The following is a 20,883-nucleotide window of genomic DNA, read 5'->3' on the forward strand; positions in this document are numbered from 1 at the left end:
TACATTGGTCGAGCAGTATGGAGGGATATTGACATGTATTTTGTGGACTTTTATGGACCTTTCTGTCTCGGGCACATTAGACCTCCATTATTTGAATGTCAGCAGACAGCAAGATGCCTCCCAGATCTCCAGATGCATTTGAGATATCAAAAAAGTACTCCAGAGTGTTGTTCAGCATGGGGGTGAGTAGAAAATGAAGGCTAATCATGTTTTGGATGTACTATTCCTTTAACTGAGATTTGGTAACAATAGCTTTGGTCTTGGAAACTTAATTATAAAGTAAAATACAGCTTTTAAACAGACAGTAGTTAACCCCAACAATTTTTGGAAATGCCACCCAACTGGTCAGTGCCAATAGACGTTGAGTGGTAAGGCTTTGTTGGGATTAGTGAGTGATAAGTGGGATGAGGGCAGTGGTGGCCTAGTGGTTTGGGCCTTGCGCTTTGATCCCATAGATTCTGAGTTCAAGCCCCACTACCATGGACTGCCACTCTGACTACCTGATTAAGACCCTTAACCGCCACATTTAACCCATCTCCAAAAGGATGGGCTAAATACAGAGAGTGAATTTCGTTGCTTTGTACTTGTGACAATGTAATGAAAATAAAGTTGAATTCTATTCTATTCCATGAGTGGTAGCAGGGGATATGGTCAGCATGTGGTAGCTAACTTTGTTTAGCTAAGCATGCAGACTAGAGGGTAGAGGGACTCTTGTAGTTACACCTAGATCTTTTGTGATTTTTCAGCCACATTTTTAGTTGAAAACATAGAGCTTACTCTGGAGACATCTATCCCTGACTGAGGTGCTGCAATATTTAAACATGAGGCTTTGGTGTAAAATGCCTGTAGCTGTTATCAAGGCATATATCTGCACATATCCTTTTGATCAATAAGAAAAGACAACTGAAAATAAAATAAAAAAAATAAAATAAAATAAAAAATCTCACATGAAAATATAAGAGCACAGTGACATTAACGGATTAACCCAGATGTAGTTAATATAGTTTGAATGCAAAAAAAAAAAAAAAGGATTTTGGGGTGAGTTACAGTATACTCAATGTGAATCATGAAAAATTAATAGGGATTAAAAAGAAAACAAAACAAAAGCTAACAACGCTGTAATGAGTAAGCTGTTCTAGCAGGTGGCATTAATGTCAGCCACCATTTTTTTTTAATTTGGGCTTTAAGTGGCTAATTGTTATTGTAACCCAGCAATTGCCTAAAGTGCAAAATGATAGAGCAGAATGAGAATCCACTGACAATATTATTGGTGTTTATTTGTGCTCCTAATGGTTCCTCTCAGTAACATTCCATCCTTGTTGTTTGTCTGAACTGGCATTCAAGGCAAACCTGTGTTCATTGTCTGATGAAGAGTTTTTTAGTTTGCAGGGAATTTACAGAAAAAGCATTCAATGCTTCACACAGTATCTAGCCACAACAGCCAAGCTGGCTACATGGGATTTAAGTCAGTCTGGTAAGGCACAGACTTTGGTCTAACACAGATCAGAGCAATCACAGGAGGGAGGAAGCAGTTTATGCTTATGCCAAAATTACCCATAATGCAAGTGTGCGTTTCTGTAACAATAAGAGTCAAGATTGCAGCCTCAATGGAGTGATGTTTTAATGCTGCCATTTTGCATGTCCACAATGAGCTCGATATATCTTTAAAAATTTAAAAACGGGCTGCCGTAAGAGCTTTGTGTTTAAAAGAAAGACATTTTTGCATTGAATCTATAGTTATCTGATTTAATGTAATTAGTATCTGCTCACTCTGTGAGTCACTGAGGTCAGACTCTACCAGCTTCTTTTCAGACACAGCGTATCAGTCTAGCAGGCCAGGCTACACTATATCAGCTACATGGGGCTCATCTGTGTTTTTAGAAGTGTGTTATTATCCAAATGTGAGGATTATAGTTTTCTACTCAAGTGAAAACATTATTATTTAATAGGTACCTTTCTGCTCTGTGTGTGTCTTTACATCACAGAGAGCACCTTGGCAGATTTTTGAAAGCTGTCAGGGTCGTTTCTAAAAGCCGCAGGGATTGAGCTGATAGTAACAGCACGGACAAACACACAAAACCCTTTGGTGTCAGTCTGTGAATCTATATGTCACATAGACCTCCTCCCCACCTCTGGTATGAGAGTGCTGTTAAGAAATTAGCGCCCCTATTGTGCAGAGGACAGACAAGGGCAACAGCCAGAGCGTGAAGAGCCATGAACAGGGTCTGGAACTTACCACTAAAAGCCAAAGTGTCACTCAGAAAGTTAATAAGCATACTGACACCTAGTAGTGGGACCAGCTGAATTTAATTGTAGTTTGTCAGTGTGATCAATGCGTTGTAAGATGATTGTATAACTGCTCACTTGTGGGAATAAATGTTGCAGTTTAGGCTCCCGGTAGTAATAATTTTACAGCAGAAACAGGAGTTTTGCCCAGAGGCTGTCTGCAAGAGTTAGAAAGCGTATTTGAGGATGAAGCAAGCCATGACAAGAACTGCTGCTAGCCCTACATCATCTGAGAGATGATATTAAATGGTTGGAAAAACATATGCATTTCCCATTTATCTTTAACAAGACTAAGAAGTGTAGGTCACGGGAAGTAGCAGATATAAGACTTGTAAAGAAAAGTCTAGCATAATTATTAAAACTGACTTTAACATACTACATAAAATCTATTTCCTCAACTAAACCAAAATTTTTTTTCAACTTCACTTGTAAACAACGGAATGATTAATTCAATAAATGCAGATTGGGCAATATACCTTGAAAGGCATTTTTTGACAAAGTGTGGATGCTTTTACGGGTTTGATCATTAAAAGTTTGTGCATAAAACAACTATTATTGTTTTATGCAGTCAAAATATGAATATGTTATTTAGTCATTTGTTATGTTATTTAGTCAGGACACCTGCCAGTAGCCCAGACTATACAACATATTCATAAATAACACGTTTATTTTGTTTACTATGTGGCTCGTAAAGGACTACTCCCCCATATTTAAATATTTTTTCTAATAAATTGTATAAATAGATGCATGATATTGCTATCTAAATTTCCCTGGAATAATGTCAACAACTGAACACACGTTTTAGGTATAGGCAATTTTCCATATGTTAAAATCCTGCTTTTATGTCCAAAACCACCTGTTAATTGCCCTCCTCAGGCTAAGCAGGGGTTACTGCATCTTATTTTTGAAAAATGAAAATAAATCAGAATTTTCTACATTATCAAAATTTATAGAAATTGGTAAAAAAAAAACAAGTCTGCATCATATGTCAAGTCTAATATGATAATTTGTCTTTAGTGTTGTGTCTGTCAATCACATCTAAATGCTATGGGGGAAAAAAAACATTAATTTGGTAAACGATAAAAGATACAAAGAAACAAAAAAATACATTAAATCTGAACAACCAGGAGTTTCCATGTCTTTCTAGTCCAAATCTGGCATTCATTTTGTCACAATGGTTCACAAGACATTGTGGATCGATATTTTAGACTGGACCAACCAGCATTAAAAAGCAATTGCAGTTGTGTAGAGTTTACTTCTGTGTTGTAAACCTGAGCTTGAGTCTTCCCTGACAAATAATTTCCTATCACCAACTATCATTTGGTTGGAGTATCTGTTAACTGAACAGCAGTTTGTAGTTGAAGCTAGAAAGAGCTTAACCAACCAAGAGCTTTTATGGAGGAGATGCTTGCAGTTTGCTATTAGCCATGTAGGGGTTGCTGCACACATGAGAAGATGCTGTTGTCAGCTGAGACCAAAACTAAATGTTTTGGGTTTAACAGAAGCACAACTCTTTTCGGAATCTGTCATGATCGCAGCACTGAAGCCTTGTGTAATCACTCATTTCTGGTTAGCGCTGTCTAGTTCTCATTATCTGCTCATCTTATCCACCTGGATTAGTCACTATATAACCAGCCTTCAGACCAGTCATCAGTGCCAGATTATTTCGAGCCTTTGGAGAGACTTATTCCAGTGTTGTTGTGCACTACTTGATGCTGTCCTGTTCTGCCTCTCAACCTCTAAGCCTTCCTGTCCCTGTCTGATCTGTTAGCCTGATATGACTACCTGCCTGATCTCTGCCTGCTTGTGTACCGACCAGAACTGTTTCCCGACCACTGGGCCTGCCTGCCCTTGTCCAGCCTGTCAACCCCACCTTATACTGTTCCATGGAGCTGCGACCTGACTCCATCCTGGATTCACCTTCAGCACCTCACCACATCTCTGACAACCTTCCAGGTCACCAACATCGGCTTTGGTTTTGCCCTCCGGATCATTCTGCCTACATTCGTCTGCTCGGTTCTGATCTCATGCCTGTCCTGCACCCACAATACATCAGCGTCTGGGACTGTCTGTGCAGCGACTGTGGTGCCTCGTTGCTGGCTGGAACCATCCTCTGTCTCTGGATTCGGACGGAACTATAAGACCAGAGACTGGTTATAAGACCAGTTCTTGCCTTAGACATCGACGCTGCTTAGTCAGATTCTGTTATCAATAAATGCTCTGAGAAATCTAGCTGTTTTTCCGCCTTGAATATTGGGTCCTTCTGTTTTGAGCATGACAGAAATCTAAACCTAAACACTTTTTTTCAACTGAAAAGCCATGGTTTCAGCATAATACTGCTGTCAGGATGATTTCCTTCAGTGTGAACATGGAAACGGATTAGATGTATAGGATAGGATGGATTGAATACTCAGACTGGGGTAGACGTTTACTTTTGAGCAAAACAATAACCCTAAATGCAGAAACCGTACTAAAAAGGAATAGATAAGATCAATTCCTGCGTCTGAGTGATAGTATCTTGTACCACAATAAAATACCATAAAACAGAAACTCCTCATTACTTTCTATTTTACTTCATTGTTATTGACTGCTTTATGTTTAAATATCCCATAATATAATAACAGTGTACCATTAGACTGACTTGTCTTAATGTGACAAAATTAGAAAAATAATAACAAAGAGTTATAAATATTTTTTTTTATATTTGTGTAATCATATTTGCATCATTGTGTGTTCATACCTGGAAAGATATTGTCCAGAAGAAGGTAGCTCATGCTTGTTTGGTTGTTCAAAGCAGTTAACTAAGTTTTGAACCAGAGCTAACTCTGGCTTCACCATGGTGGCTGCAGTGACTGCTCTTCCAATCAGCTGTAAAGCATCCCTTATGTAGAAGCTTATTGGTTTGCGTCCAACCTCCCCATAGGCCAACAGACCAAGGGGACCTCCCAGGGTGTGCAGTGAATCAGGAGATAAAGGATATCCCATGATCCACTGCAGTGCTGGAAGTGATGGTGCAAGACGCTGAGCGGCCCGCAGGACAGATGAGAGACACTCTGGATCAGATCCCATGAGGAGCACGGAGGAGATCGGTGAGGGGGAGCGCAACAAACTAGAAGAGATGATGTTCAAAGCCTCTTCTTCCATTTGATCCTCCCTCCTCTCCTCTCTTGCCTCCCCCCTTCTATCTCTACCTCCTGTGATGCGAGTCAAGTTGATGATGTCCCACAAATGCCAAGCAGGACCACTGTGCCTCTGCAGGTGAGTCAGCAGGCTGTCGCTGCCTTCATCCCATCCAGGGCAGATCACAGCTGCTCCTCCCCACCTGCCTTCTCCGCGGTTTCCTATGTCCTTGTCCCCATCTCCATTCTGTAGGACTGCCAGCAGAAGGCTGCCGAGGGTCGATGGAGGAACACGAGCTGACATTTGAAGGTGATACTGATTCTGTAAAAACAAACAAACAAGCCAAAACATTTAAACAGTAGCATATAAACAAAGAACAGGATACTTTAAGTGTGAAAGATTAGAGGACAGAAAAGGCAGAGAAGTGAATTAAGGCAGAGAGAAAAAATATCAGAACAGAGATTAAAATACATCTAAACCCCATTAGGGTTCATAAAAAAAACAAAAATAAAAACATTAACCAAACTTTAAACACAGCTGTTATAGCACCAGAGACAATAAAACAATCACTATCTATCTGGCAATTTACCACAGCATAGATCAGAAACAATCAAACGGTCGTTTTTGCTCATTATCTCTCATTCCGAATGAAAAGGGACGTGCTGATTCAAACAAGGAGTCAATGATTCGGATCTAATCTGCAACATCACAGTTGGCTTGGCAGGAGAACAGTAGCATCCACAGTTCATCCAGGAACCTGCATTCCCAAACCCCAGTGAAAACACTGGCTTGTTTCATACTGTTCCAAAATGGATACCACAGTTGTCCTTGAATGCAGCTCACAGATGCTGAGCCCCCCCCCCTCCACCCATTCCACTTCCTTTGAGGGGTTCTGTATCAATTTTTCATCCTATCACAGCTCCAGGCAAGGTGGGGGGATAGCAGGGATAACCTGTAGTTTACCCTTAGATAGTTTTAGAATTGCCCTGAATGCATTCATCTCTGTTCCAATTATAACTCAACAGTTTAGCAAATGACACATTAGCAGGATTGATCTTTTCTGTATTGAAATCACAGAGCCTCCTTCATAAAGAAAACAACCTAAACACCCCTAAAGATTTATGACTTGCATTAAAGTATTCTTTATTTCTTTGTTTTATGGTCATTTTTTTTGTTTTTGTTTTTTACTTTGTAATGTTATTGTGGATTTAAAGAGGCAAAATAATTGAATGCTTCTCCCGTTGCATACTTAATTGTTTCAATGAAAGGGATAATAACTCACATCTTCTGGCAAGGGTTAGGCCATATCTATTTTTCAAATGAAACAATCATGTTTACTCCAGTCAAAACTTTAATCAGAAAAACAAACCAAAGATTAAAATCTTGATGGGAAAGAGGCGTGCCACCATAAAAAATGCATTATCAAACACCAGCCATACCTGAAATATTCAAAAAGCATGTTTCTGGTCAGCCATTATTAGGTTTTACTGTTGTAATGCCAAAACAGATTTTGATTATATTATTATTATTTTTTTAATCTTTTCTACTGATTCTACTTCTATTTCACTTAGTTTTTTCAGCTTCTAAAAATGTTTTTCTATTTGCTGTAGGGTGTGAAACTTTTGGGTTTAGCTCTACTGTAAAAAATATTTTTACTGGAATTCTTTGCTCCAAATATGTTTTCCTGTTTGTAGAGTTTGTGTTTGTGTGCATTTACCAGCTGCATTTCTCAGCCCCTTAAACCCAAAACCCACAATACAACACAACATATCCAAACCACAGTCAAGCAGAGGATTCTACTCATTCATCAATCACTCCCCCAAATCACAATAAGAGAGAGAGAAACATAACCCTACCTAAAGATCACAAAAGCCACCCAACAAAAATGCCAGTGTGCACCGTACAAAGACACCTCTTAGAGCATAATAAACAACCCCCCACTGCCTCTTGCAACCTAAAAACTGCAGACCCACAGAACTCAACTGCAGTCCATCGTCTGACCTATGAAGGGTGCGTATCAATACAGCAGGAGAAACAAAACATCTTACTAAAACTAGACAAAAGCAACAAAAACAGCAAGATTTAAAACACATTTACTTCAAAAGAAATATAATAAATTCACCACACATTATCAGACTCTGTTTAGCAAATCAGGATGTGGCATCACAAAAGACTTAGAGAAAAGTATGCTTCTTCTATTACTTCAATAAAGTCAGATAAAGATTAAGATGCTTGGAGCTGCATGCATGAACAGCCAAGGTTGTAGATGCTGATGAATAAAACCACCTCTCACTCTGACTTTAATACATGTATTCCTGGTTTATCTTTTTTATTATTTTTTATCATAACAGCATAGCAACTTCTTAGAGACTTCAGGGTCTTAGTAGGATGTTTTTGTTGTTGTAGTTAAATACCCTTGCTGCAGGCTACAAGTATTAAATGTTAAGTGAGTTATATGAAAAACTAAACAAGAAATGCCTCACCAATATTATGTTCTACAACATTGTGTCCTAACTGTCTATGTTTGAGCTTATTTAAATACATTTTATTATAATATATTTACCTACTTTTATTAGTGCTTGGACTATTTCTAGAGGCAGTAAAGACCCATGTGAGAGGACAAAGAGTGAATTTTGTGTGATAGACTCCCTTAAAATCCCGTCAAATGTCTTGTAAAATAAAAAATGTGCGTGCTCCATTGAATCATAGCAACATAAAATGTCTGTCATGCAATGCAAAATGTGACGCCAAAAGTGTGTAAAGTAGGGCATGACTGAAGCTGAGTGTTGAGAATATTCAACCAATGAGAAATTTTAAGCATCCTTCTATCACAAAGCTCTGCGTTTTATTCAGGCTCTGTTCGAAAAGTCCAACTTCACCACCAGGACAATGTTTTATGTCAAAACGGGACCTTTTGTTTATTAGAGAAAATCCCGATTTATAATATCGTGTCCTCATAGAAATGATAATATACGTGTTAAAGGGGATTCCTTCGCCTTGATAGAATATTGTTATTAGGTGAAAGATTATATTTGTTGTAAACTAATTGTTTTCGTGATGAATCCAAAAAACCTGACTTGAAATAAAAAATACAAAAAGAATATCTCAGGCCTGCAAACCTCACAGTTACATTCTCTAACAATGACAGAGTTTACCTAACCCACATAGATACACGTGAACAAACAGAGCGAGACTAAAGCTGCAGTTATCTCATTAAATCTGAAAGTATCCAACGCAGGTGGATAATAACACTTGTGAGGGCCACATTCAAACACATGAACGTGGCGCTGAAGATGAGACAAAATGAGGCGAGTTCATTCAAATGGAAATGTCCCACCGGGGGAGAACAAAGCTAACAAAGCAACACTCCACTGAAAGTCCTTAAGTCCCTGAAGACAGTTTAAGGAAAAAATTATTTGAAGTCTAGAGAATTAATGCGCCCCATGTTTTTATCCTCTTGGAATGAGCCAGGTGTGTCTGCGCTGACAAGGGAATTGGATGTTGGGAGCTGATTGATGGGTGCGGATTATTTGAGAGCTGGCAGTGGGTGGTGCTACAGGTGTGAATATTTCTCATAGTCACAGGATTTAAACCAACATAAAGAGAATTTTATGAAAAGGATCAGCAAACACAAAAAGTGTGATGATAAAAGATAAACACAAAGCCCTTAAGGCAGCTGGGGGAAATTTGGTGAAAATCTGTATTCCAGGTTCTCTGGCGTGCAATCTGTCTGAATACATAAATGATTCATGAAACAATAAATCTACAAAAAATGGGATTTTAATACAAGCCTCTATTGAAGTATTGGTTAAAGCTAATCAACAACTAGACAGTGGAGCTTGTTAGACAGTCAAAGAGAGATGTTTGCTGTGCACTCATCATTGATAAATGAATCGTAATAATGCGGGACATCCCATGGATGCCTCAGCTGTTTCACTTCAGCGTTATTTCATTATTTCTCCCTCCCAATTACATCCTGCCTGACTTTTAGAAAGATTCGTAGACCATTTCAATTACAGTCCTGGTATTAAACCAGAGCTCATCTCCAGATAGATTCCCAACAAGCACAACAGTGGAATTACTTCAAACGTGAAGACGTGAGAACAATAGTAAGAGGTAACAGCAGCATTACAGTAGTTAGATGATGCTGCTGGGAGAAAAAACAAGCAAGAGGAAAGAGAGGAGGCAGATTTGGAAGCCATGATTTGACTTTTAAAAGATAAGATGATTTATAATCTTAAGCCAAGAGTTTTAGTCCATTAGACCAGATCACATTCTGCTATTCTTGAAGAAGAGGAGGACCAATTTCTTTATCTACTGGCAATCAAATTTGACAAGCTCCAAAAGGGAGTCTAAGAAAGATATAGAAAGGACACGATCAGCTTGACTGTTAGAGCTGCAGTCATTTTTATTCTCGTTTTTCCTTTATTTTGGAAAAAAATCAGAGTGTTTCATAATACACTGCTGCATAAAACACTGACAAAGTCTGTGTTTAGAAAAACAGTGATTTTTTTTCTCTTTGTGTTACAATAGAACAGAAATGTCTTCAAAGGTTTTACTGGGATATTATATATGGGATAGATCATCAAAGTTGAGTAAACATAAAAAAGTAAAACAATGGTGATTTTTTTTTTTTTTTAAAGAAAGATAAAGGTAAAAATGAGCTGCACAAAATAAAACCCCATGTAAATATCTGCCTTCAGAAAGCCCCAAATTAATTTGTATTATTTAGTTAAGGACATACAGGCAAGATAACAGATTTATTTTATATTTGCATTGCTTTCTCCCAAAAATCCATGTTGTTTTGAAGTCTGCACTTGGTAACCACTTCTTAAGGCTGGTACCATGACTTTCAAGGATAAGCATCTTATTTATTTATGAGGCTGTTTTTTAATAGGTTTGGAAAATTGATAGACATTTAGAGGAAACTAATAAACAAAACATCACAAAGACCAAAGAGCACACTACAGAGGTCAGATACAAACTTGTTGAGAATTCTAGAGCAGGCTAGGGATGAGCTTATTAAAAACATATTTTAAGCTTTTAACATTTTACAGATTATTATTTACTCAATTAATCCGGAATTTGACACTAACAAAGCCAGGAGACACAGCAAATGTAGAAGGAGGGGCTGTGATTGGGTGCTTTTGAACTTTTTCTAACCTATAAGCAAAATTCAATTTGGCGTAGAAAGCATTATAGATCTGCCTGAATGGTGATGGAAGCATCATGTTGGTGAAAAGGTGGTGAGAGTTAATGAGAATATAGATTGAGCTAAATACACTTTAATAAGGTGTCACATGCTTTAAATAATAATAAAAAAAAAGATTGAGCTAAATACAGAGCACATATATAACTAATTATGATGGCCCACCCCACTTTAGAACAGGGTTAGGCAGTATCCTGCAGTTTTTACACGTGTCCTTGTTTCTTGATCAAGTTTTTTGCATTTTTTTCCCCAAATCATAAGATACTTTTTTTTGTCATTATACTGAAAACAATCAAATGCATTGTAGGGTTGTGGCTTTATGGTGGATAATTAGTAAAAAAAACAGACATAAAAAACTGAGAAGCCTTAACAAGAACAACAACAAGGTCGACAACATTTAATAATCATATATGAAAGAAACACTAACCTAAGTAGAACACAAATCTTCAATGGGTGAGTAAGCAAATTATTTATTTCACTGATGGTACGGTATGATGTACAATAACTCCATTTGGTATTGACAGTAATCCCCAAACTGCGCACTGACACCTATTTTCTGTCAAACAATAACAGAACGTTGCCTATAGATTTTGGAAGTGTGGCGGCAGAGCAGTGAAATCCCTGACAGTCATATTTCCTGCTTAATCCGACATTTCTTACAAGTGAACTGACAAACATCAGTGTTTATCTCTTGTGATGCAGCAGATTTAATGTTTTTGCATGATTTTGAGTCCAAACTGGTGCATAAATAAAAAACGACAACAGATATTTAAGTTTATTGTGGCTGTTGGCCTTAATATTAGTTTTGTCTTTGGACATTCTGGGCTTTGGCTCCTGGTCAGGGGCATCTTTGTTGGTTTGCATAGCAGATATTTATATTCTTGTTGTTTTATGTGGAACCTCAGCCCAGGGATACAATGAGAAAATCTGTTATGATGTCAATTTCTGGAGAAGATAAAAGGTGAGTGTATAGTCAGTGGATGTATGCAGGCTGCTTGTGACTTTTATTAAGATTTTTTTTAGGGGGGGTTGTAAAGGAATAGGTGCATACAGACTTGATCTTGCTTTTCACGGCCAATTTGCTGCATAGGTAAACCCAAACTACAGCAGTTTTTTTTTCTTGTGTGTGAAGGACTTCCTGCATGGTAAAAAATGTAGGAGAATGGGGATACTGCTAGAGTGCATGTGCATTTTTGCTTGTAGGTTCTAAGGTTATACTGTATCTTCATCTATTCTCAGGAGAAAGCTTCACATGCAGGTATGAGGATGAAAAAGAGTCAAAAGGATGAAAGATAAGCACAACTAAAATGAGTGTCAGCAATTTTCAGGTATAAGATATAAAATCCATATTTTATCTCATGCATCTGCAAATTATGATCCTTGAACTGAAACTGCACCATACTGCTCCTTGCTGTTCCTGTCCAATAATTTTAGGTCCTTTAACAAACAACACTAACAACATAGCAGTTTATTTACCTAACACATACAATTTATGCACACATACTAACAGAAATGAGCACAGACATGGAAATGTTGCAACAGTATGAACAATTGCGTAGAATTTAATTTGTTTCTACTGATCTATTCATCTCTGTAGGAGAGAACTCGTTATCCAAAGCTTTGTAAATTTCAAGCGCTATTCAGTTAATCTTAGTGTTAAGAGTATGGTTCAAGTCCAATCCTAAGATATAGTTGACCACTTAAACTGACAGGCCTGTTAAGGAATGACCTAATCAGGCTGGGACTGAAGAAAGTACCTCTGGAGGAGGTTTAATGATCTAGTTAGGGACTCTCAGAATTGGCCTCAGTACAAAAGTGGAAAGGGAAAAACTGCAAGCCAAGCAGTAGTCACAGCAAATATGTGCAAGAGGAGGCCCTGGTCAGATGAAATCACAGCTGAACATTTTGGCCAATTTCTCATGCACATATATGCTCAGAACACTACATATCACCATAAACACAGAGTGGTGGCAGCATTATGCTGAGGGCTTGCTTTTCTTTAGGGCTTTACGCAAAAAAAAGTGATAGTTCATGGGAAGAAAAGTAATTCAAGGCTTTAAAAAAAAGACTGCTTTTAGGAGACACTTTTTATCCACCATGGTATCAAGCTAAATACACCCCCCCTGTTATGACATAGTGGTTGCAGCATCAGGCTGTGGGAAGGATTTTTTTCAAAGGAGAATGGAATGATTGCTCAGTTATTATACCTTGATATACTGTATTTATATTGTTTAATCTTAATGCACCTTTTCCCTCCTTGTTTGCACCTTCTTTAATTATTATGCCAATATGTGACCAGTGAGTTTCTCCACTGTGAGATCAATAAAGCTCATCTAATCTAATGTAATCTAAACCTATGTGTCAACAAACAGGACTTTTTCTATTCCTAATGACAATATCATAAAGGTGCTACCTGACCATTCTTTGGTCTATCTTAACTTCTTTCATTTAACCCTATTAATTTCATCATACTTCTCAATTTCTCATAACATTTTACCTGTTTGTTTAGTTTCGTCAGCCACACAAAGATATCTGTTTAAAAATGCCAGAGTTAACCTAAAGGACAATTGTCAATGCCTATAATATACATACAATCTAGTTTATCGACAAAACTATAAAATCACACACCATAATAGAAACCATCATTTTTTTCATCCATTATTTACACTTAAACTAAACCAGATGTTTTCTAAAACTAAATTTCAATATTACCCATTGATGCTTGCTTTGCCCGACCAATAATTTTCAGGTTCACAAATAAACCACATGTACAGAAATCGATGTAACAAAAAAACACACTCAAAAAAAATCCTACTACACATGTGTACACGACCAAGCACACACAGATGCAGTACAAGCACACAGAGCCGGGAATACTTGAACAGAAATCCCCTGAGAGCTGTGGGCAATGTGGAGTAAGAAAAACCGACAAGAGCACGTTGAATCAGAACTCGGTAGTGAGCAGCCAGAGACGAGACCGATCTCATTTCTTATTTAGGCCTCTGTAAGAAACGCATCGACACCTGTAAGATGTTCGTTTGGTTGCACAGTTCTTTAGGACTAAAAAAACAGATGAATGGAATAAAAAAAAAAACAGAGGAAACAGCTGGACCTGCGGTTTCAAAGCTTGGTGAAATCAGGTTGGAGGAATTATTAAGCAGGTGGGACAACACAGCATATGTGTTAGGTAGCTGGGGGAGACAGGAAGGCTAAGATGTAAGCAGGAGATCTGACACAACCAGGTGTCTCCTTTTGGCCTTCATCCACACTTTAGGCAAGGGATCTCTTTAACTTGCTTCACCTCGACTTATTACAAAATGTCGCCATCCCCTAATCTGTGCTTTGACTTTCTGTCCTGAGTCATTTGCATTAGATGGAGAGCTGCTTTGCAGACTGAGGGCATGACTGTAGTTGCCCTCACTGTTGCATGCAGAAGCATTCACCTTGTCTGAGCCCTCTGAGCGGCTGCTTGGCATTTTGCTCTGACCAGAAACAGAACCCACGGTCAAGGCAGCTCTCCAAATTTCAGCACCTCACTGAACGCATAAATATTTCACAAGCACTGTCATCAGGTGAGCTGTCTGAGCGTCAGGGAGGATGAAGGGAGGAAGAGATTGGAGAAGAGGCATTGAGTAAGCTGGCATGTAGATGGGAAAATATGTATGAGATGAAAGAAAACTTGATAATGTGGTTTAATATCCGTTTTGATGAAAGAGGATAGAGAGGTAGGGGTCTGCATCTAAATGTGTGTGAATGGAGGAAAAATGCCACAAAACAGTTGTTACATGCTTATCACATTCAAATTTACTCAGCAGGGAGAGCACCTTGGATTTCAAACACATTAGATTAGCTCTGAGAGGATTGTAATCAGAATGTCAAACAAAGAATGTCAGAAAGCATGGACTTAATGTTTAAAGAAGAAAACCTCCAGCAAACCCATTTAACCAACTATTCACTGCCAGTTTTTAGAAAACATGTAAGAAATGCACATACCTGCATTATCTCATACAAAAAGGATGGCTGAATGAGTGTAATTTCAATTTTTTTTTCTTAATGTCGAAACAGCATCAAAGCAATAGGGACAATTACTCATATTTGCTTGGTTAATACTGCATTTTGGGTTTTGCTTTTTAGTGCTGACCAGGCTAAGGATAACCAGATGCATTGTTATGGGTCTGTTTAAGTGCATGCAAACAGCATTGTTTAATTTTTCCCTAATTCTACCCCGTCTCCTGGTACAGAGATTTATATGGGTGACTTTAATCTCACTCAGCCATACTGCCAGAGAGTGGATGCTGAATTTTGTAAAGAGGCTGGTGGCGCTAGACACAAATGCAGATGAGGCGTAAGCAGAAAAATGTGTACATACACACATAAAAGCTGGAATCCGCACAAATTCATTAAGTTTCATTTATGTGCCTGAACAAGTCTGTCACATACTCACTTATCCATGTAAAACGCAGGACTGTAAAACATAAAGCCTCTTAAAACAAAAAAAAATGACTGCAGTTATCTAAATATAACAGGGTGTTAGTTCAGAGAGTGATTAATAGTAATGTACACATAATAAGGCTAAGCTGAATCTTGTCTCACTGCTAAAACTTCATGGAGATAGCGCCATGTCAGTTTGACAGTAGTGCGTGAATACCATTTTACCAATCAATTCTACCCAAACAAAAAGTAGGCAGAAAATTATGGCCCTTGGAGGACTGCCATTAAACGCCAGGCACAAAGTGTAAAACACACTTGGAATTAGGTTTAGATTAGAAGGAAATGGATTCCTGTTTCTCCGCCTGCTCATACGGTAGCTGGGAACAACTTGGGGAGGGCTGGAGCTAAAAGTGTACTGAGTCCATTAAACATAAGCATCTTGATAGTTTACTGTTGGTATAGCCGGTTAGAAAAAGGGGAAACTTTATAGCAGCGTTGTAAAGATACCATTGTGTTCCTGGACGATTGTGAAAAAAGCCATATAAGTCCTGACAGGCCATGCCTTTTCTGTTCTTGTGGGCTGGGAGTTTATGAAACTCTGTGAGAGAATATGGACTAAAAGAAAATAGGACTTGTTAATTAAGTTCATCTTTAAACCAAGCATGTTGCTCAACATGTTTGTATTATAATTACATTTGGATGATCATATACAATATACTGCCACAAGTATTCCCTAGACCATCCAAATAGTTGAAGTTTGCCATTTCAATCAATTCATAGACAGAGGTGTGTAAAATTAAGCAACCAGGCATGCAGAGTTCTTTAGAAACACTGTGAAAGAAGTGGTTGTTTTCAGGAGCTTAGTGATGTCCAGCTTGGGACTGTGTTTGGATGCAACTTCTGGGACAAGTTCAGTCATTAAATTTTCTTTCTGCTGTTGGTCCCTAGAGCAGTGGAGTAGTACTCTCTGGAGTTACCTTAAAGTTCAGGGTGATTTGTATGTTCAAGACTTGAATACACCACTTAAAAAACGAAATGTGATGGTGTAAGGATGCATTTCCTGTCAGGACTAAGAACGTTGGACCCAGAATTCAGGGCAGACAGACTGAAATTATTTACAAAAAGAGTTTATTCTGCGTTCTGCGTCTCATTGGCTAGGAATAGGTGGTGACTACGTAACTTTGATGGGGAACAATAGCGAGCATGTTATTAAGTTCATTCTGAGCCCAGGATAAGGTGTGGAATCCACTTAGATGATTTTCCACAGCATGTGTGGGACACCACCCAGAGAGTTCCAGCAGTTGAAGCCAAAGGTGCTGCAGAGCAGATCGACAAGCAGAAGCCAGCAGATGAGGAAGAGCAGGAGTATCCAGAAGGAAAATCGAAAGCCGGTGTCGATGAGGAAGCAGAAGTCCAGGCCAGAAGATCAGAGATCAGAAGAGGTACCAAAAGGGAAATCAAAGCCAGGGCCAGGAGACGGATCGAATGTCATTAGCAGCCAGAATCTAATAGAAGTCCAGAGACAGGTCAGGCAAACAGATCCGAACTGGGGCAAGCAAACTCAGAAGTCCAGGAGAAGAAACTAGTCAGGATCATGCAATCAGAATAAACACACTGGGGTACACTAGAGAACTCTCACTTATGGCTCGAATAATCTGGCACTGATTGCTGAGACCAAGCAGTTTAAATAGGAATTGTGACAGGTGGATAAGATGACTGATAATGAAAACAGTGAGGAGCTAATAATCCAGTCATCAGTGCCAAGATCATAAAATTTCCTCAACAGAGACAGGAAAAATATCCGAGCATGTTATCTACCCATGCATAAAGCTTTTACAGAACTGCACAATGGAGCACTATCAAAGATCCAAAATTACCTGTACACATTACCCTAAACACCAGCTCCACCCTGAGACTTGATGGGAGGATGATCATGCCTGAGGAATGTTAGTCTTCAGGAAAGGCAAGGAAGGTGGACATAGTTGATGGGAAAAGGCAGGAACAACAAACAAGGCAATCTTAAAAAATAAACTAAAATCATTTAGAGGCTGTAAAAGACGTCAGTCTTTAGTGGGAGTTTACCTTGCAGCAGGACAATGACTACCCTTATCCAACCTGAACCACAATGATATTTGTTTTAAATTATTTCTACATCCCAGATAAGTAAGAACGGGTCTAGATATGAAGATAAGTGAGAATACATGTACAAGATCTTTAAACTACATCCTCTACCAAATTTGGCAGCGCTTAAGCTTATTTGTATAAAAGCAAGGATAAACTTATCAGTCTGTAGATATGCATAGCAGGTAGGGACACAAAAGCATTAAATAGCGAGGGATGGTTCAACAAAGTACTCACTCAGGGTGGTTTTCATTAACCATAATGCACAGCTGTTGGTTCATCAAAAATTATGATGAATAAAACATATATAAAAAAAGAATCAGGGGATCTGAATACTTTTAAAAAAAATTGTCTGTCATTTTTGTTAGTAGCTGTGTGAGCGAAGAGGGAAAACCGCTTTTTATTAATGTGCCGGTGTGAAAATGCGAATGATTTACAAGCCATCTGATGGAATATTGTTCTCAGCATAGCTTTAAATTAATTTGAGTGATCAAAACACAGAGCACATCAGCATTTTCCCCCCCTCAAGCATCTCAGGCTGCTGCAGAAAACAGACACAGTTGAACACTGCCTGTACACAAACATTATGACACAATAGGCAAAGCAGACTGATCTGACATGTGCTCTGGGCCTCGTGCAATATCCATGAAAAAGTTTTTGCAACACGATTCCACACTTTAATCAAGTGGTGATCCAGTGGGAACAACTAAAATGCATTGCGCATATCAGAGTATGCAAATGCCTCCTTGCCAGTCTTAGTAAATGAAGTAATCCCGAGCTGAATGTTTAGTTTCATTAATATTTAGCTGAGATTTAATGAGCCTCCTCGGGCCTGCAAACGCCCTGATGTCATCAGTCCAGAACAGCAGGAATGCGCTGTTCTGGACTGGTTACTCAGGTCTCCAGTCAGCCAGCATGTGCACTGCTAACACTGGTAAGTGCTGTCATCTCAGCATGCTGCATCTGCGCCTCTTTTGTCAAGAGCTGCTCTTTGATCCAGTCAGTTTGCAGAGTTACAAGCCCATAGCAGAAATATGCTGAATGGATTTATGTATCGTTCCCCCTCCCTACAAAAAGCCTCTAGCCCAGTTGCTATTTATGATCATAATAGCTGCCAGTATTTATTAAAGAGAGTGATTGTTGTCCATGCTTAATAGAGAGTGTTGTTTTCTCTGCTTGGTGGAGAATTTGTCCTTTTGGTGTGGCCTTCTGCAACATATGAAGCGCTGTGGCGAATGCAATGGTGATTGATTCACGAGCCTAACAGTTAAAAGAGGTACAGAGGACGGCTAATCTGAGTTATGATTGCCACCGTAATCGTATTTTCTCCTGTGACTCATCCATCCGCTCTAAAGAAACGCAAACAGACTATATCCTGGTGACGTGTCGGTGCTGCTCTTTCCTAACACCTCACCCTGGCTTTCCATCACCATGATTTTCTGGCTCATAACTCAGCTTCACTTCATGTGGCCTGGTTTTATCTTTCACGCTGGCTGAGTTGCTAACCTGATGGGGGTGGCGTCAAGTGTTTGGGGTAATAATGCCATCGTGTTGGGGGTAAACTGAGTTGTTTGGGTCCTCTGACAGTGCAGCGGAAGAGATGATTGCCCTCTTGGTTGCACTTGGTATTCTCTTGCAAAGAGCTGGATGGAAGAGATGGCAGTATTATTTACTTAGAGAAATGATTTCAATGGCCCTCTGAGTACAGGCACAGAGAGGGAGATTTTATTTACAGTCTGTTCACGGCAGCAGAAGTGAAGAGTAGAAACTTCAGATGGGGACACATTTATTTACAAAGCCCCAGCGGAGAAGGTAAACCATGGAAGTAATGAAATGCCAAAAGCTTTAAGTACAGGGTGTGTATATTATGTTATATGTTATAAAGGGTGAGTGTACCTTACCCTTAGGGATTTTTCCTTCTTTTTTTTTTTTGGCAGACTCAAAAAATGTAAATTTGCACATTTCTGATAGAGTGGGGTTCCTTTTGCTCCACTTATTAAATACAAAACCCCCAGACCAGACTTCCCAGGAGAGTAATAACACACCCAGAGAGACAGAAGTCATTCTGTTGCCAGAGAGCGTGTGGTGAGCCATGGAAATGTGTATGAAGTGGGTTTGTGTGGGTCCCAGGATGGATGAGCTTATGCTGAATGAATGACCTGCTGTGATTCACCCTATAAGCTGAGTTCTCTACCAGGACTGCCTGATATCCCCCTTTCATCCATCTTTATAAGAGAGATGACGGCAAGATGGAAAGACGGAGGATGAGGGAAGAAATGGTTATGGACAAAAAGGAACCGATGATTTTGAGTGTAAGGGTAGGCATAAAGGAACTAATTAAAGAAGAGGAAGGAATTTGGAAACAAGGGAGATCAGGACAGACGAGGGGACAATAGACTATTAGACTGAAGTCCAAATCTGGGTTAATATGATTGACAAACCAAAAAGTGCTCCGTAAATATGAATGGGATTCACAGTTTATTGGGGAACCAAATAAGATGATTTTAATCAGGGTAGAAGATGAGTAAGCTGTTTTCTGTTCTCACTGTATCATAAACATTAACAAATGTTTATTTATCAAAAGTCCACCTATTTTCTGAATATTAATGAATCTTGCATGTTTTTTCCAATATATTATTCCCTCATTCAACTATATATACACAGCTCCTTGCTAAATTATTAACACCCCATACATTTCAAATGGACTGTATTCTATTACTAAGCTTGAACTACTTTGCAGACAGGAACTGGGCAAAATGTAATTCTCTATGTATTGTAATGTAAACAGAACAGACTGGAATAAATAAAAAGACTTGCAGCTGCAACAGCAGCAAAAGATGGTTCCATACCCTGTATGACTCAAGGAAACTAAATACAACTGCAGAAAGAGTTTTATTTTTCTGTGCAGTTTAGAAAGAAATGAAAACTTTTGAATTATTTTACTATTTTGTGCTGGACTGTAACATAGCATCCCAACAAATTACATACAGATATGTGGTTGCAAATATCATAAACTGAGTAATGATCAATTGACTCTGAATAGTTTTACAAGCATTGTTACAAAAAAAAAAACTCAAGTCATTATACTGTAATTCAAATTGCAAGGGACAATTTGTTTATGGAATGCAGAGCAATTTGACATATAGTGAACTGTAAATGTGTCCTTGTTTCCTATGTATGGATGGATGGATGGATGGACAGATGGATGGGTTGAATTTTACCTGATCTGGTGACATTATTTAAGTTTATTTGATTGCAACTGTTTACAAGGCTTGAGACTGTAAGGGTTTAGTTGAGGTTTGAGGACCCAAATGCAGAGCCAGGGAGGCAGAGGTGAGTTTCATGAAGATTTAATTGAATAATCACAAACAACTGAGGCAGGAATCCAACTTAAAATGTTTACACAAACCAGAACCATGGAGACATCAGGGAAAACAATCGGGAGGAGCCAGGGTAAGACGAGGAAAGACGAGGTAAGACGAGGAACCAGCACAGAGGAACTGCACAAGGAGAGTATTTATGGGAGACTAAACAAAGAGAGGACTAATGAGCTGATTCAACCCAGTCTCATGGGAAAATGTACCCCCACTACGTTGGTCCACACTGCAAAACGTAGTGGAGGGACATTAATGGCCATTTTTTTGTGGTACTGTTACGTTTCTTCTGCCTATATGCTTTCTATTGTTTTACGTCCTAGTCACGTGACTTTCAAGATT

The 20,883-nt window shown here is 38.8% G+C and overlaps 1 protein-coding gene across 1 annotated transcript in view; it reads right to left on the reverse strand.

The window, feature by feature from the left end:
• LOC107093744 (glutamate receptor ionotropic, NMDA 3B-like) overlaps window positions 1-20,883 on the reverse strand; it is a 145,542-nt gene that overhangs the window by 51,860 nt on the left and 72,799 nt on the right. Inside the window, exon 2 of the mRNA XM_015388989.1 lies at window positions 5,027-5,727. Within this exon, the coding sequence (XP_015244475.1) occupies window positions 5,027-5,727 (701 nt within the window). The remainder of the gene's footprint in view (window positions 1-5,026; window positions 5,728-20,883) is intronic.

This window comes from Cyprinodon variegatus, unplaced genomic scaffold (assembly GCF_000732505.1).
Source record: "Cyprinodon variegatus isolate N-32 unplaced genomic scaffold, C_variegatus-1.0 Scaffold444, whole genome shotgun sequence".
Taxonomy (NCBI): Eukaryota; Metazoa; Chordata; class Actinopteri; order Cyprinodontiformes; family Cyprinodontidae; genus Cyprinodon; species Cyprinodon variegatus.